This window comes from Myxine glutinosa, chromosome 6, assembly GCF_964187855.1.
Source record: "Myxine glutinosa chromosome 6, kmMyxGlut1.1, whole genome shotgun sequence".
NCBI lineage: Eukaryota > Metazoa > Chordata > Myxini > Myxiniformes > Myxinidae > Myxine > Myxine glutinosa.
Window position 1 is genome coordinate 189624783 of NC_136266.1, and position 18628 is coordinate 189643410.

The 18628-nt window shown below is 46.4% G+C and overlaps 1 protein-coding gene across 2 annotated transcripts in view; it reads right to left on the minus strand.

Moving 5' to 3' along the window:
- The window catches only part of LOC137429057 (cadherin-7), a 388741-nt gene that overhangs the window by 136889 nt on the left and 233224 nt on the right, over nucleotides 1–18628 (minus strand). For both annotated transcript variants that reach the window (XM_078781016.1, XM_078781015.1), the window contains one exon: nucleotides 469–588. In XM_078781016.1, the coding sequence (XP_078637142.1) occupies nucleotides 469–588 (120 nt within the window). The remainder of the gene's footprint in view (nucleotides 1–468; nucleotides 589–18628) is intronic.

Here is an 18628-nt window from a genome sequence, read left to right on the forward strand (position 1 = left end):
ACTTTGAACTTGCGCACATGTGCTACAGGAAGATAATAAACGGAAAATGATAACCCCCCTCACAATATCACATCTGGAGCAAACACAATGTAGCATTTTATGTCCCCAAGAATCACGGATGCATTGACGGATTGTTATTACATTCCATAATTTGCAATGGGATGGTGGGAGAGTTTATTTGGTGTAATTTTAATGAATAAGCTGGGTTGTCTGTGTGTTCTATCGAGCCAGATGCCTCATTTACCATCGCTTTGGTACATTACACTTGTCCTGTATTGAAACATTCAATAAATATTGAAAAAATCCTTTAAAAATATAACGATTGTTATTTTTTTGACGAACTCGCTCGATTTTTTTTTTTTAAGTTGCATGCATTAGTTTTGCAAGAATTGCACTGTTGTTTTAAACAAAGACACAAAAAGAGGAAGTAGGTTTGATGTGAATGCATGGCGTCATTTGTGCTTGTACCAGTGTGATGATCGATGGTAAAGTATGGCTGTCCGTCCAACAAGCTGTACACGACACGTGCACTTTTACCATACGTTGGGTCATCCGCATCAAGTGCTGTGACTCTTAGCACAGGGGTACCTGTGCAGAAACATTCACGAAATCAGCAGCAACAAAAGCGATCAAAATCAGCAGATAAAACTAGAAAACATGGAGTGAGGGAGAAAAAAGAAAGCAAATAAAACAGGACAATTACATATCAATAATTAAAACGAATCAATAATAAAATCTATAACTATATATATATATATACATATACTGGCTGTGGGTGGGGGTATGTACGCATCCAGCTGAGGCTGCTGCATGTGGAGGCGTATGTGCCCCTGCTGGCCCACCTTAGCTGACCGTATCGAAGTTGAAGGGCTGAAACGGGATGATGCTGAGGACCTTGACTGAGGACCCGGTCAGTGAGGCACACTTGTGACCAAGTGTGTTTTGAAATTATATATATATATATTGGTATCTGTAATCTGGTTCTCCAACCTAGTGAGCGAACGTCATGACGTCATCGCCATGCATGGCCGCCTTGCCTGCAAAGCTCCAGGGGAGCCATCTGGCAGTGCGTCATTATGGATTATAAATTCAGATACTGTCACAAGTGCATGCAAAACTCAGTTTTGGTTTCCTGGTTTCGATCTGGTTTCGCCCTTGTTGGGGCTTCATCAGGGCAACGCAGTGAGCCTTCCATACACTTGTAACTCTGAAGACATTTCGGTTTTTATATCAGTCATTATGCGACCTTCATATCATCAGTGGGGAACCGCCAGCAAGGTGTCCCATACAGCAAGGCGGACATGCATGGCGATGACGTCATGACGTTCGCTCATTAGGTTGGAGAACCAGATTACAGATACCAATTAGTAACTCCCAACCGCATCCAGGTCGACTCCATATGATGAGTGGATACCAGAGATAATGCTACCGTGTGGCAGGCGGTGCTTATCACTCCCAGCAAGGTGCAGCAGCAGCTATATGGGACACCTTGATGGCGGTTCCCCACTGATGATATGAAGGTCGCATAATGACTGATATATATATATATATTATAATAGGCGAAGGTGATTCTGTCCGTCTGTCCGGGGATGTGGCTTAGTCCGTTTGCAGAGTAGCTCCACCCGTAGCTCCACCAATTCTTGGAGAGGCTTCATGTAAACAAATATCCACCATTTTATTACCTCGAATGGCTTTGAAGCCTGTTTAGTTAGGCCCGTGCTGTCTTTCTCTCTCACACAGGTTTATTTCAATTCTAATTCGATATATCATTTCATTTTTAACAGTCGCTAACATAGTGTTAGACTCTGTTGAAAAAAAACGGGAAGAGAATCCCAAGAAAGTTTCCGTTTATAGAATGAAATGATTTCTCAAAGGCCTGTAAACTAAAGCCCATTCATTGAGAGTCACCCTCACGATTTTATCTCGAATTCACCATCTGATTTAATTTTTATCGATAGTTTTAGACTCGGTGTCAGAAATAATTGAGAACATTCACGCACACACGGGAAATTGCCGAGATATATTTTTAAAAATCGCGTCATGTTGCATCATACACCGCCCAACATGACACCGACGGCAACGTGTCGACATATATAAAAAATTCGCTTTTTCTTTTCCGTTAAGATATATTACTTTTCCGTTTGATGACAGTCGTCACAAAAACGTCAACAATGATGCCGACATATATTTCTTCGTTCTTATTTCATTCAACATTATTATCCGGAAGTAAACGTTCACGTTGTGGCGGACACAAAAGCCCACTGGCGTGGTGACATCATTCCACGCACCGAGTGGGCGGTGGCCACGCCCGAGGGGTAGGCGTGGCCTCATGATATACCCCGGGCGACCAGCCCGGAGGAGTTTAGGGTTACAGTGTAGTCTTACAATAAAGACGTTTATATGTTACCGCTTGTCCGCTTCCTCCTTGCTCACAAGCAGCGCGCGTAACGCCGCGCTTTACTGGTGACCCTCGACGTTGGATCTGCCGGAGCGATCCTTCCACACGCGACGCCATCGCCATGGCCGCCTTCGTCAAACTTCCGGAATTTTGGGAGGCTCAGGCCGAAGTCTGGTTCGTCCAGGCCGAAGCCCAATTTCAGCTTCGGCACCTCACCGGCGATGACACGCGCTACTGCCACGTCGTCGCCTCCCTCGGGCCCGGCACGGCCGCTCGAGTTGTGTCCGTCCTTCGCCACCCACCGGACGGCCACAAGTACGAGGCACTCAAGCGGCTACTCCTAGCCACGTTCAGCCTCACGGACGACGCACGGGCCGACCGCCTCCTGGATCTCCCCGAGCTCGGTGAGACGCGCCCGTCGGTCCGAATGGACCATATGCTGTCACTGTTGGGCGACGAAGCCCCCGGTTCGCTATTCCGGGCGCTTTTCCGTCGCCAACTTCCAGCGCAGGTTCGCCTCGCGTTGGCCGGGACCGGGCTAACGGAACCCCGAGCATTGGCGGCCGAGGCGGACAAGTACTTCGCCGCTTCGGACACGCGGGCGAGCGTTGGCGTGGCCGTCACGGCCTTCGACGCTGATGTTCCACAGCATCATCTTCTACAGCACGCTGATGTTCCACAGCATCATCTTCTACAGCACGCTGATGTTCCACAGCATCATCTTCTACAGCACGCTGATGTTCCACAGCATCATCTTCTACAGCACGCTGTAGTTCAGCAGCATGCTGATACGCACCTCGTGAACGCCGCCACGCCCCGCCCACCGCCGCGGCGAAAACCGCCACCGCGGGGAAACCCGTCGACTGCACCGGCCTGGCGGAGCCAGCCGCACTCCTCCAGCTCCACCACCTGGTGCTGGTTCCACGCCAAGTTCGGCCACGAAGCTCGGCGGTGTCATCCGCCGTGCTCCTTCAATGGGTCGGGAAACGCCCGGGCCGGCGCTCAATTGTGGTGATGAGCGCCGGCCGTTCGAGCAGCCTGCTGTTCATAACGGACACCTTCTCCGGGCGCCGTTACCTGTGCGACACGGGAGCACAGGTGAGTGTCATTCCCGCCGGCACGTCAGACAAGCACGCCGCGGGTGGGGGCCCCGCGCTGCTTGCCGCGAACGGGACGCCCATCCGTACGTACGGAAAACGCTGCCTCTCTCTGCGGTTTGGAGGGCAGGTTTTCCGATGGACGTTCGTCACCGCCGACGTGCCCATGGCACTGCTTGGCGCGGACTTCCTGTGCGCTAATGGGCTCCTGGTCGACGTCAAGCGCAGACGGCTTGTCCAGGCCGAGACGTTCAGCTCGCTCGCATGTGCGTTGCCCAGCTCAACGAGCGGCTTGCCAAGCGGCTTGCCGAACGATTCGGTTCCGGCCACGTTGGTCTGTACGCTTCCGGCAGCGGACGCATTCACCCGCCTCCTCGCCGGCTTCCCGGCCCTCACGCGGCCCACCTTCTCGGTGGGGGCCGTCAAGCACGGGGTGGCCCATCACATCCCCACCGTCGGGCCACCGGTCTACGCCCGGGCACGCCGCCTCGAGCCGACGAAGCTGGCGGTGGCAAAAGCGGAGTTCGCTAACCTGGAGCGACTCGGCATCGTTCGGCGCTCAGAGAGCGCTTGGGCGTCGCCGCTGCACATCGTGCCGAAGCCCGGCGGGGGATGGCGACCGTGCGGGGACTATCGCCGTCTCAATGACGCCACGACTCCCGACCGCTACCCCGTCCCCCACATTCAGGACTTTTCCGCCCGTTTGGCGGGCAGGTCCTTCTTCTCGAAGGTGGACCTCATACGCGGCTACCATCAGGTCCCCGTCAGGCCGGAGGACGTCCCGAAGACGGCGGTCATCACGCCATTCGGACTCTTCGAGTTCCTGCGCATGCCCTTCGGTCTGAAGAATGCGGCTCAGGCGTTCCAGCGACTGATGGACAGCGTCCTGCGCGACTTGGATTTTGTCTACGTCTACCTGGACGATATCCTCGTCGCCAGCGCGTCCCGCGAAGAGCACCTACGCCACCTCCGCACGCTCTTCGAACGCCTGGGCCAGCATGGCCTGATTGTGAACCCTGCAAAGTGCCGGTTCGGCGCCGCCACAATCGATTTTCTGGGGCACCGTGTCACCAGGCACGGCGCCGTCCCCCTGCCGGCCAAGGTGGAGGCGGTGAAGGGGTTTCCGCGCCCCCGCACGATCAGAGGGCTGCAGGAGTTCCTGGGCATGGTGAACTTTTACCATCGGTTCCTGCCCCGTATCGCCCAGCTCCTGCGCCCCCTGCACGAAGCTCTCCGAGGTAAGCCGGGCAAAGGCGACGTTACCTGGACCGAGCAGATGGACACGGCGTTCACGGGCGCGAAGCTCGCCTTGGCTAACGCCACCATGCTCGCGCACCCGGCGCCCGATGCACCGATCGCCCTCACCACCGATGCCTCGGACTACGCGGTGGGCGCGGTGCACGAGCAATGGGTGCGTGGAGCTTGGCAACCGCTGGCGTTCTTTAGCCGGCAGCTTCGCCCGCCCGAACGCCGTTACAGTACCTTCGACCGCGAGTTGCTCGGACTTCACTTGGCGGTCAGGCACTTCCGCCATCTGCTCGAGGGCCGGGCGTTCACTGCCTTCGTCGACCACAAGCCGCTGATCTTCGCGATGGGCAAGGTCACCGAGCCGTGGTCGGCCCGGCAGCAGCGTCACCTCTCGGCCGTGTCCGAGTACACGACGGACATCCAGCACGTCGCGGGGAAGGACAACCCGGTGGCGGATTGCCTTTCCCGGGCCGTCGCCCACGCAGTCCACCTCGGCATCGACTATGCCCGGATGGCAGCGGACCAGGCCGCTGACCCCGACGTCCAGGCCTTGCGGACCGCCGTCACGGGCCTCCGCGTCACCGAGGTGCCGTTCGACGGCGCGGGCGCGGCTCTCTTGTGCGACGTCTCCCTCGGGCGTCCTCGCCCCATTGTGCCCGCGGGCTGGCAGCGCCAGGTGTTTGACGCCATCCACGGCCTGTCCCACCCGGGCGCGAGGGCCTCCCAAAGGCTGATCGCCGACAAGTTCGTCTGGCATGGCCTCCGGAAGGCCGTCCGCGGCTGGGCCAGGACGTGCCTCGCGTGCCAGCGCGCCAAGGTGCACCGGCACACCCAGGCCCCGTTGGCCCCGTTCACGGTGCCGGAACGCCGGTTTGACCACGTCCACGTGGACCTGGTGGGACCTCTGCCCCCCTCGCGGGGTTTCACCTACGTCCTCACCATGGTGGACCGCACCACCCGGTGGCCGGAGGCCGTGCCCTTGGCGTCGACAACGGCGGCCGATGTCGCGCAGGCTTTCATCGCCACCTGGGTCGCCCGGTTCGGCGCCCCCTCAGACATCTCATCCGACCGCGGCCCCCAGTTCACCTCGGAGCTCTGGGGGGCGGTTGCGCAGGGGCTCGGGGTCCGGCTGCACCGAACCACGGCCTACCACCCCCAGGCTAACGGCCTGTGTGAGCGATTTCACCGCTCATTGAAGGCCGCGCTCCGGGCCACCCTCCGCGATGGCGGCTGGGTCGACAGGCTCCCCTGGGTCCTGCTGGGCCTCCGGACGGCGCCCAAGGAGGACCTGCGCGCATCCGCGGCGGAGTTGGTCTTCGGGCAACCGCTGCGGGTGCCGGGCGAGTTCCTCCCCGACTCCACGGCACCATGGTCCGCGGCACAGCAGCGCTCCGCTCTGCAAGAGACCGCCCAGAGGTTCGCCCCGGTGCCAACGGCATGCCACGGGCACCCACCGACGCACGTCGCCCCGGAGCTTCGCACGGCGGAGTACGTCTTCGTCCGCCACGATGCCCATCGGACACCACTGCGGCCCCCGTACGACGGGCCTTTCCGCGTGCTGGAGACCGGGGCGAAGCACTTCACCCTGGACATCGGCGGTACTCCTGATCGCGTTTCGGTAGACCGCCTCAAGCCGGCCCACCTCGATGTGGACCATCCACCGCCAGTGGCCCGACCCCCACGTCGGGGCCGCCCTCCTGCGGGCGGACCCCCGGCACCGCCCAGCCCCGCCGCCACGGCGCCCCCCGGTCCTGCACCCATCCCAGGGGCAGCCAGGGGCATCCCACCTGGTATCCCTGCACCCCGGACGCCGCCGATCGCCAGGGGGCGCTTCGGCCGGGTCATTCGTCTGCCCCGCAAACTGGCCCTCCAGGTGCGCGGGAATTCTGGGGGGGGCGCGTGTGGCGGACACAAAAGCCCACTGGCGTGGTGACATCATTCCACGCACCGAGTGGGCGGTGGCCACGCCCGAGGGGTAGGCGTGGCCTCATGATATACCCCGGGCGACCAGCCCGGAGGAGTTTAGGGTTACAGTGTAGTCTTACAATAAAGACGTTTATATGTTACCGCTTGTCCGCTTCCTCCTTGCTCACAAGCAGCGCGCGTAACGCCGCGCTTTAACGTGTTCATTTATATATATATATATATATATATATGTGTGTGTGTGTGTGTATGTGTGTATGTGTATGTATGTGTATGTGTGTGCATGTGTGTACATGTGTGTGTATATGTGTGTGTGTACGTGTGTGTGTGTATGTGTGTGTGTGTATATGTCTGTGTGTGTGTGTGTGTGTGTGTGTGTGTATATGTCTGTGTGTGTGTGTGTGTGTGTGTGTGTGTGTGTGTGTGTGTGTGTATATATATATGTCTGTGTGTGTGTGTGTGTGGGTATATATATATATATATACATATATATATATATATATGTGTGTGTGTGTGAGTATGTGTTTATATATGTGTGTGTGTGTATATGTGTGTAGGTGTATGTGTGTATGTGTGTTTGTGTATGTGTGTGTGTATATATATATATATATATATACATATATATATATATATATATATATATATGTGTGTGTGTGTGCGTGTGTGTATACGTGTGTGTATACGTGTGTGTGTGTGTGTGTGTGTGTGTGTGTGTGTGTGTGTGTGTGTGGATGTATATAATGTATATATGTGCATATATACATGTATGTGTGTATGTGTGTGTGTGTGTGTGTGTGTGTGTGTGTGTGTGTCTGTGTGTGTGTGTGTGTGTGTGTGTCTGTGTCTGTGAATAAGAGACAAAATTGTGAGGAACAGAAATGAAAAAACGAGATGTGTTTGTGTGTATGTGTATATGTGTTTGTACATATGTACGTGTGTGTGTGTGTGTGTGTGTGTGTGTATGTGTGTGCGTGTACGTGTGTGAGTGTATGTGTGTGGGTGTACGTGTGTGGGTGTACATGTGTGTGTGTATGTGTGTGTATGTATGTGTGTGTATGTATGTGTGTGGGTGGGTGTACGTGTGTTTGTGTGTGTATATGTGTGTGTGGGTGTGCACGCACATGCATTCACATGTTATCAGAAGTAAATACATTGTGTAGATTACATCATTTGTGCATCTGATAAATTGCCAGTAACCATTTTGTGAAACTGAATGTGCAGGTGCAGCATCTAATTCAATATGTCGAAATGTCACACACGTCCATGCCCGTGGGATTCCCAAGGGTGACCCCACTCACATATATATATATATATATATATATATATATATATATATACATATATATATATATATATATATATATATATATACTACTATATACATATATATATATATATATATGTGTGTGCAGCGTCAGTCCTGTCCTGTGTTGTGTTGTCACGTCTTGTCTTGTCACTGAACTACTTTCTCAAACTTTTGTGAAATCGTACCAAACTTCTGTTATGCACATATCTCTCCCGTCGGTATGTCCTAAGGGTATTTTATTTGAAATTCTTTCCAATTTATTTATTTAATTTTTTTTGAAAAAAAAAGAATTTTCAACTTAAGTTTTCAACCTCAATTGTTTATAAAATGTGATGTCATGTATATTACAAATACATTTGTGCAAAATAATTGTTTGAATTATGATTGGTTTAAACCATGGCAACTCGGGTACAGTCATTTATCTATATATCTACACATCTGGGCAGTGTCTGTGTTGTCACTTAACGACATGGTGGTGAGGTGTTTTTCATTACGTGGTGGTGAGGTGTTTTTAATTACTTGGTGGTGAGGTGTTTTGAATTACGTGGTGGTGAGGTGTTTTGAATTACTTGGTGGTGAGGTGTTTTGAATTACGTGGTGGTGAGGTGTTTTGAATTACTTGGTGGTGAGGTGTTTTGAATTATGTGGTGGTGAGGTGTTTTGAATTACGTGGTGGTGAGGTGTTTTGAATTACGTGGTGGTGAGGTGTTTTGAATTACTTGGTGGTGAGGTGTTTTGAATTACTTGATGGTGAGGTGTTTTGAATTACTTGGTGGTGAGGTGTTTTGAATGACTTGGTGGTGAGGTATTTATAATTACGTGGTGGTGAGGTGTTTTTAATTACGTGGTGGTGAGGTGTTTTTAATTACTTGGTGGTGAGGTGTTTTTAATTTCGTGGATGTGAGGTGTTTTTATTATGTGTTTTATGGCTGTGAGGTGTTTTTAATTTCGTGGTGGTGAGGTGTTTTTATTATGTGTTTTATGGCTGTGAGGTGTTTTTAATTTCGTGGTGGTGAGGTGTTTTTAATTTCGTGGTGGTGAGGTGTTTTTATTACGTGTTTTATGGCTGTGACGTGTTTTAAATTCCTTGGTGGTGAGGTGTTTTGAATTACTGGTGGTGTTGTGTTTTGAATTACGTGGTGGTGAGGTGTTTTGAATTACGTGGTGGTGAGGTGTTTTGAATTACGTGGTGGTGAGCTGTTTTGAATTACGTGGTGGTGAGGTGTTTTGAATTACTTGGTGGTGAGGTGTTTTGAATTACTTGGTGGTGAGGTGTTTTTATTATGTGTTTTATGGCTGTGAGGTGTTTTAAATTACTTGGTGGTGAGGTGTTTTGAATTACGTGATGGTGAGGTGTTTTGAATTACGTGGTGGTGAGGTGTTTTGAATTACTTGGTGGTGAGGTGTTTTAAATTACTTGGTGGTGAGGTGTTTTGAATTACTTGGTGGTGAGGTGTTTTGAATTACTTGGTGGTGTTGTGTTTTGAATTACGTGTTGGTGAGGTGTTTTGAATTACGTGGTGGTGAGGTGTTTTGAATTACTTAGTGGTGAGGTGTTTTAAATTACTTGGTGGTGAGGTGTTTTGAATTACTTGGTGGTGTTGTGTTTTGAATTACGTGGTGGTGAGGTGTTTTGAATTACGTGGTGGTGAGGTGTTTTGAATTATGTGGTGGTGAGGTGTTTTGAATTATGTGGTGGTGAGCTGTTTTGAATTACGTGTTGGTGAGGTGTTTTGAATTACGTGGTGGTGAGGTGTTTTGAATTACGTGTTGGTGAGGTGTTTTGAATTACGTGGTGGTGAGGTGTTTTAAATTACTTGGTGGTGAGGTGTTTTAAATTACTTGGTGGTGAGGTGTTTTGAATTACGTGGTGGTGAGGTGTTTTGAATTACATGGTGGTGAGGTGTTTTGAATTACGTGGTGGTGAGGTGTTTTGAATTACGTGGTGGTGAGGTGTTTTGAATTATGTGGTGGTGAGGTGTTTTGAATTACTTGGTGGTGAGGTGTTTTGAATTACTTGGTGGTGAGGTGTTTTGAATTACTTGGTGGTGAGGTGTTTTGAATTACGTGGTGGTGAGGTGTTTTGAATTACTTGGTGGTGAGGTGTTTTGAATTACTTGGTGGTGAGGTGTTTTGAATTACGTGGTGGTGAGGTGTTTTGAATTACTTGGTGGTGAGGTGTTTTAAATTACGTGGTGGTGAGGTGTTTTGAATTACGTGGTGGTGAGGTGTTTTGAATTACTTGGTGGTGAGGTGTTTTGAATTACTTGATGGTGAGGTGTTTTGAATTACTTGGTGGTGAGGTGTTTTGAATGACTTCGTGGTGAGGTGTTTTGAATTACTTGGTGATGAGGTGTTTTTAGATGACGGGGTGGTGAGGTGTTTTTAATTTCGTGGCTGTGAGGTGTTTTTATTTTGTGTTTTATGGCTGTGAGGTGTTTTTAATTTCGTGGTGGTGAGGTGTTTTGAATTACGTGGTGGTGAGGTGTTTTGAATTACTTAGTGGTGAGGTGTTTTGAATTACGTGTTGGTGAGGTGTTTTTCATTACGTGGTGGTGAGGTGTTTTTAATTACTTGGTGGTGAGGTGTTTTGAATTACGTGGTGGTGAGGTGTTTTGAATTACTTGGTGGTGAGGTGTTTTGAATTACGTAGTGGTGAGGTGTTTTGAATTACTTGGTGGTGAGGTGTTTTGAATTATGTGGTGGTGAGGTGTTTTGAATTACGTGGTGGTGAGGTGTTTTGAATTACGTGGTGGTGAGGTGTTTTGAATTACTTGGTGGTGAGGTGTTTTGAATTACTTGATGGTGAGGTGTTTTGAATTACTTGGTGGTGAGGTGTTTTGAATGACTTGGTGGTGAGGTATTTATAATTACGTGGTGGTGAGATGTTTTTAATTACGTGGTGGTGAGGTGTTTTTAATTACTTGGTGGTGAGGTGTTTTTAATTTCGTGGATGTGAGGTGTTTTTATTATGTGTTTTATGGCTGTGAGGTGTTTTTAATTTCGTGGTGGTGAGGTGTTTTTATTATGTGTTTTATGGCTGTGAGGTGTTTTTAATTTCGTGGTGGTGAGGTGTTTTTAATTTCGTGGTGGTGAGGTGTTTTTATTACGTGTTTTATGGCTGTGACGTGTTTTAAATTCCTTGGTGGTGAGGTGTTTTGAATTACTGGTGGTGTTGTGTTTTGAATTACGTGGTGGTGAGGTGTTTTGAATTACGTGGTGGTGAGGTGTTTTGAATTACGTGGTGGTGAGCTGTTTTGAATTACGTGGTGGTGAGGTGTTTTGAATTACTTGGTGGTGAGGTGTTTTGAATTACTTGGTGGTGAGGTGTTTTTATTATGTGTTTTATGGCTGTGAGGTGTTTTAAATTACTTGGTGGTGAGGTGTTTTGAATTACGTGATGGTGAGGTGTTTTGAATTACGTGGTGGTGAGGTGTTTTGAATTACTTGGTGGTGAGGTGTTTTAAATTACTTGGTGGTGAGGTGTTTTGAATTACTTGGTGGTGAGGTGTTTTGAATTACTTGGTGGTGTTGTGTTTTGAATTACGTGTTGGTGAGGTGTTTTGAATTACGTGGTGGTGAGGTGTTTTGAATTACTTAGTGGTGAGGTGTTTTAAATTACTTGGTGGTGAGGTGTTTTGAATTACTTGGTGGTGTTGTGTTTTGAATTACGTGGTGGTGAGGTGTTTTGAATTACGTGGTGGTGAGGTGTTTTGAATTATGTGGTGGTGAGGTGTTTTGAATTATGTGGTGGTGAGCTGTTTTGAATTACGTGTTGGTGAGGTGTTTTGAATTACGTGGTGGTGAGGTGTTTTGAATTACGTGTTGGTGAGGTGTTTTGAATTACGTGGTGGTGAGGTGTTTTAAATTACTTGGTGGTGAGGTGTTTTAAATTACTTGGTGGTGAGGTGTTTTGAATTACGTGGTGGTGAGGTGTTTTGAATTACATGGTGGTGAGGTGTTTTGAATTACGTGGTGGTGAGGTGTTTTGAATTACGTGGTGGTGAGGTGTTTTGAATTATGTGGTGGTGAGGTGTTTTGAATTACTTGGTGGTGAGGTGTTTTGAATTACTTGGTGGTGAGGTGTTTTGAATTACTTGGTGGTGAGGTGTTTTGAATTACGTGGTGGTGAGGTGTTTTGAATTACTTGGTGGTGAGGTGTTTTGAATTACTTGGTGGTGAGGTGTTTTGAATTACGTGGTGGTGAGGTGTTTTGAATTACTTGGTGGTGAGGTGTTTTAAATTACGTGGTGGTGAGGTGTTTTGAATTACGTGGTGGTGAGGTGTTTTGAATTACTTGGTGGTGAGGTGTTTTGAATTACTTGATGGTGAGGTGTTTTGAATTACTTGGTGGTGAGGTGTTTTGAATGACTTCGTGGTGAGGTGTTTTGAATTACTTGGTGATGAGGTGTTTTTAGATGACGGGGTGGTGAGGTGTTTTTAATTTCGTGGCTGTGAGGTGTTTTTATTTTGTGTTTTATGGCTGTGAGGTGTTTTTAATTTCGTGGTGGTGAGGTGTTTTGAATTACGTGGTGGTGAGGTGTTTTGAATTACGTAGTGGTGAGGTGTTTTGAATTACGTGTTGGTGAGGTGTTTTGAATTACGTGGTGGTGAGGTGTTTTGAATTACTTGGTGGTGAGGTGTTTTAAATTACTTGGTGGTGAGGTGTTTTGAATTACTTGGTGATGAGGTGTTTTGAATTACTTGGTGGTGAGGTGTTTTAAATTACATGGTGGTGAGGTGTTTTGAATTATGTGGTGGTGTGTTTTGAATTACATGGTGGTGAGGTGTTTTGAATTATGTGGTGGTGAGGTGTTTTGAATTACGTGGTGGTGAGGTGTTTTTAATTATGTGGTGGTGAGGTGTTTTTAATTACTTGGTGGTGAGGTGTTTTGAATTACTTGGTGGTGAGGTGTTTTGAATTACTTGGTGGTGAGGTGTTTTGAATTATTTGGTGGTGAGGTGTTTTGAATTACTTGATGGTGAGGTGTTTTGAATTACTTGGTGGTGAGGTGTTTTGAATGACTTCGTGGTGAGGTGTTTTGAATTACTTGGTGATGAGGTGTTTTTAGATGACGGGGTGGTGAGGTGTTTTTAATTTCGTGGCTGTGAGGTGTTTTTATTTTGTGTTTTATGGCTGTGAGGTGTTTTTAATTTCGTGGTGGTGAGGTGTTTTGAATTACGTGGTGGTGAGGTGTTTTGAATTACGTAGTGGTGAGGTGTTTTGAATTACGTGTTGGTGAGGTGTTTTGAATTACGTGGTGGTGAGGTGTTTTGAATTACTTGGTGGTGAGGTGTTTTAAATTACTTGGTGGTGAGGTGTTTTGAATTACTTGGTGATGAGGTGTTTTGAATTACTTGGTGGTGAGGTGTTTTAAATTACATGGTGGTGAGGTGTTTTGAATTATGTGGTGGTGTGTTTTGAATTACATGGTGGTGAGGTGTTTTGAATTATGTGGTGGTGAGGTGTTTTGAATTACGTTGTGGTGAGGTGTTTTTAATTATGTGGTGGTGAGGTGTTTTTAATTACTTGGTGGTGAGGTGTTTTGAATTACTTGGTGGTGAGGTGTTTTGAATTACTTGGTGGTGAGGTGTTTTGAATTACTTGGTGGTGAGGTGTTTTGAATTACTTGGTGGTGAGGTGTTTTTCATTACGTGGTGGTGAGGTGTTTTGAATTACTTGGTGGTGAGGTGTTTTGAATTACGTGGTGGTGAGGTGTTTTGAATTACTTGGTGGTGAGGTGTTTTGAATTACTTGGTGTAGAGGTGTTTTGAATTATGTGGTGGTGAGGTGTTTTGAATTACGTGGTGGTGAGGTGTTTTGAATTACGTGGTGTTAAGGTGTTTTGAATTACTTGGTGGTGAGGTGTTTTGAATTACTTGATGGTGAGGTGTTTTGAATTACTTGGTGGTGAGGTGTTTTGAATGACTTGGTGGTGAGGTGTTTTGAATGACTTGGTGGTGAGGTGTTTTGAATTACTAGGTGATGAGGTGTTTTTAGATGACGTGGTGGTGAGGTGTTTTTAATTTCGTGGCTGTGAGGTGTTGTTATTATGTGTTTTATGGCTGTGAGGTTTTTAATTTCGTGGTGGTGAGGTGTTTTGAATTACGTGGTGGTGAGGTGTTTTGAATTACGTGGTGGTGAGGTGTTTTGAATTACTTGGTGGTGAGGTGTTTTAAATTACGTGGTGGTGAGGTGTTTTGAATTACGTGGTGGTGAGGTGTTTTGAATTACTTGGTGGTGAGGTGTTTTGAATTACTTGATGGTGAGGTGTTTTGAATTACTTGGTGGTGAGGTGTTTTGAATGACTTCGTGGTGAGGTGTTTTGAATTACTTGGTGATGAGGTGTTTTTAGATGACGGGGTGGTGAGGTGTTTTTAATTTCGTGGCTGTGAGGTGTTTTTATTTTGTGTTTTATGGCTGTGAGGTGTTTTTAATTTCGTGGTGGTGAGGTGTTTTGAATTACGTGGTGGTGAGGTGTTTTGAATTACGTAGTGGTGAGGTGTTTTGAATTACGTGTTGGTGAGGTGTTTTTCATTACGTGGTGGTGAGGTGTTTTTAATTACTTGGTGGTGAGGTGTTTTGAATTACGTGGTGGTGAGGTGTTTTGAATTACTTGGTGGTGAGGTGTTTTGAATTACGTAGTGGTGAGGTGTTTTGAATTACTTGGTGGTGAGGTGTTTTGAATTATGTGGTGGTGAGGTGTTTTGAATTACGTGGTGGTGAGGTGTTTTGAATTACGTGGTGGTGAGGTGTTTTGAATTACTTGGTGGTGAGGTGTTTTGAATTACTTGATGGTGAGGTGTTTTGAATTACTTGGTGGTGAGGTGTTTTGAATGACTTGGTGGTGAGGTATTTATAATTACGTGGTGGTGAGATGTTTTTAATTACGTGGTGGTGAGGTGTTTTTAATTACTTGGTGGTGAGGTGTTTTTAATTTCGTGGATGTGAGGTGTTTTTATTATGTGTTTTATGGCTGTGAGGTGTTTTTAATTTCGTGGTGGTGAGGTGTTTTTATTATGTGTTTTATGGCTGTGAGGTGTTTTTAATTTCGTGGTGGTGAGGTGTTTTTAATTTCGTGGTGGTGAGGTGTTTTTATTACGTGTTTTATGGCTGTGACGTGTTTTAAATTCCTTGGTGGTGAGGTGTTTTGAATTACTGGTGGTGTTGTGTTTTGAATTACGTGGTGGTGAGGTGTTTTGAATTACGTGGTGGTGAGGTGTTTTGAATTACGTGGTGGTGAGCTGTTTTGAATTACGTGGTGGTGAGGTGTTTTGAATTACTTGGTGGTGAGGTGTTTTGAATTACTTGGTGGTGAGGTGTTTTTATTATGTGTTTTATGGCTGTGAGGTGTTTTAAATTACTTGGTGGTGAGGTGTTTTGAATTACGTGATGGTGAGGTGTTTTGAATTACGTGGTGGTGAGGTGTTTTGAATTACTTGGTGGTGAGGTGTTTTAAATTACTTGGTGGTGAGGTGTTTTGAATTACTTGGTGGTGAGGTGTTTTGAATTACTTGGTGGTGTTGTGTTTTGAATTACGTGTTGGTGAGGTGTTTTGAATTACGTGGTGGTGAGGTGTTTTGAATTACTTAGTGGTGAGGTGTTTTAAATTACTTGGTGGTGAGGTGTTTTGAATTACTTGGTGGTGTTGTGTTTTGAATTACGTGGTGGTGAGGTGTTTTGAATTACGTGGTGGTGAGGTGTTTTGAATTATGTGGTGGTGAGGTGTTTTGAATTATGTGGTGGTGAGCTGTTTTGAATTACGTGTTGGTGAGGTGTTTTGAATTACGTGGTGGTGAGGTGTTTTGAATTACGTGTTGGTGAGGTGTTTTGAATTACGTGGTGGTGAGGTGTTTTAAATTACTTGGTGGTGAGGTGTTTTAAATTACTTGGTGGTGAGGTGTTTTGAATTACGTGGTGGTGAGGTGTTTTGAATTACATGGTGGTGAGGTGTTTTGAATTACGTGGTGGTGAGGTGTTTTGAATTACGTGGTGGTGAGGTGTTTTGAATTATGTGGTGGTGAGGTGTTTTGAATTACTTGGTGGTGAGGTGTTTTGAATTACTTGGTGGTGAGGTGTTTTGAATTACTTGGTGGTGAGGTGTTTTGAATTACGTGGTGGTGAGGTGTTTTGAATTACTTGGTGGTGAGGTGTTTTGAATTACTTGGTGGTGAGGTGTTTTGAATTACGTGGTGGTGAGGTGTTTTGAATTACTTGGTGGTGAGGTGTTTTAAATTACGTGGTGGTGAGGTGTTTTGAATTACGTGGTGGTGAGGTGTTTTGAATTACTTGGTGGTGAGGTGTTTTGAATTACTTGATGGTGAGGTGTTTTGAATTACTTGGTGGTGAGGTGTTTTGAATGACTTCGTGGTGAGGTGTTTTGAATTACTTGGTGATGAGGTGTTTTTAGATGACGGGGTGGTGAGGTGTTTTTAATTTCGTGGCTGTGAGGTGTTTTTATTTTGTGTTTTATGGCTGTGAGGTGTTTTTAATTTCGTGGTGGTGAGGTGTTTTGAATTACGTGGTGGTGAGGTGTTTTGAATTACGTAGTGGTGAGGTGTTTTGAATTACGTGTTGGTGAGGTGTTTTGAATTACGTGGTGGTGAGGTGTTTTGAATTACTTGGTGGTGAGGTGTTTTAAATTACTTGGTGGTGAGGTGTTTTGAATTACTTGGTGATGAGGTGTTTTGAATTACTTGGTGGTGAGGTGTTTTAAATTACATGGTGGTGAGGTGTTTTGAATTATGTGGTGGTGTGTTTTGAATTACATGGTGGTGAGGTGTTTTGAATTATGTGGTGGTGAGGTGTTTTGAATTACGTGGTGGTGAGGTGTTTTTAATTATGTGGTGGTGAGGTGTTTTTAATTACTTGGTGGTGAGGTGTTTTGAATTACTTGGTGGTGAGGTGTTTTGAATTACTTGGTGGTGAGGTGTTTTGAATTACTTGGTGGTGAGGTGTTTTGAATTACTTGATGGTGAGGTGTTTTGAATTACTTGGTGGTGAGGTGTTTTGAATGACTTCGTGGTGAGGTGTTTTGAATTACTTGGTGATGAGGTGTTTTTAGATGACGGGGTGGTGAGGTGTTTTTAATTTCGTGGCTGTGAGGTGTTTTTATTTTGTGTTTTATGGCTGTGAGGTGTTTTTAATTTCGTGGTGGTGAGGTGTTTTGAATTACGTGGTGGTGAGGTGTTTTGAATTACGTAGTGGTGAGGTGTTTTGAATTACGTGTTGGTGAGGTGTTTTGAATTACGTGGTGGTGAGGTGTTTTGAATTACTTGGTGGTGAGGTGTTTTAAATTACTTGGTGGTGAGGTGTTTTGAATTACTTGGTGATGAGGTGTTTTGAATTACTTGGTGGTGAGGTGTTTTAAATTACATGGTGGTGAGGTGTTTTGAATTATGTGGTGGTGTGTTTTGAATTACATGGTGGTGAGGTGTTTTGAATTATGTGGTGGTGAGGTGTTTTGAATTACGTTGTGGTGAGGTGTTTTTAATTATGTGGTGGTGAGGTGTTTTTAATTACTTGGTGGTGAGGTGTTTTGAATTACTTGGTGGTGAGGTGTTTTGAATTACTTGGTGGTGAGGTGTTTTGAATTACTTGGTGGTGAGGTGTTTTGAATTACTTGGTGGTGAGGTGTTTTTCATTACGTGGTGGTGAGGTGTTTTGAATTACTTGGTGGTGAGGTGTTTTGAATTACGTGGTGGTGAGGTGTTTTGAATTACTTGGTGGTGAGGTGTTTTGAATTACTTGGTGTAGAGGTGTTTTGAATTATGTGGTGGTGAGGTGTTTTGAATTACGTGGTGGTGAGGTGTTTTGAATTACGTGGTGTTAAGGTGTTTTGAATTACTTGGTGGTGAGGTGTTTTGAATTACTTGATGGTGAGGTGTTTTGAATTACTTGGTGGTGAGGTGTTTTGAATGACTTGGTGGTGAGGTGTTTTGAATGACTTGGTGGTGAGGTGTTTTGAATTACTAGGTGATGAGGTGTTTTTAGATGACGTGGTGGTGAGGTGTTTTTAATTTCGTGGCTGTGAGGTGTTGTTATTATGTGTTTTATGGCTGTGAGGTTTTTAATTTCGTGGTGGTGAGGTGTTTTGAATTACGTGGTGGTGAGGTGTTTTGAATTACTTGGTGGTGAGGTGTTTTAAATTACTTGGTGGTGAGGTGTTTTGAATTACTTGGTGGTGTTGTGTTTTGAATTACGTGGTGGTGAGGTGTTTTGAATTATGTGGTGGTGAGGTGTTTTGAATTATGTGGTGGTGAGGTGTTTTGAATTATGTGGTGGTGAGGTGTTTTGAATTACGTGTTGGTGAGGTGTTTTGAATTACGTGGTGGTGAGGTGTTTTGAATTACGTGTTGGTGAGGTGTTTTGAATTACGTGGTGGTGAGGTGTTTTAAATTACTTGGTGGTGAGGTGTTTTAAATTACTTGGTGGTGAGGTGTTTTGAATTACATGGTGGTGAGGTGTTTTGAATTACGTGGTGGTGAGGTGTTTTGAATTATGTGGTGGTGAGGTGTTTTGAATTACTTGGTGGTGAGGTGTTTTGAATTACTTGGTGGTGAGGTGTTTTGAATTACTTGGTGGTGAGGTGTTTTGAATTACGTGGTGGTGAGGTGTTTTGAATTATGTGGTGGTGAGGTGTTTTGAATTACTTG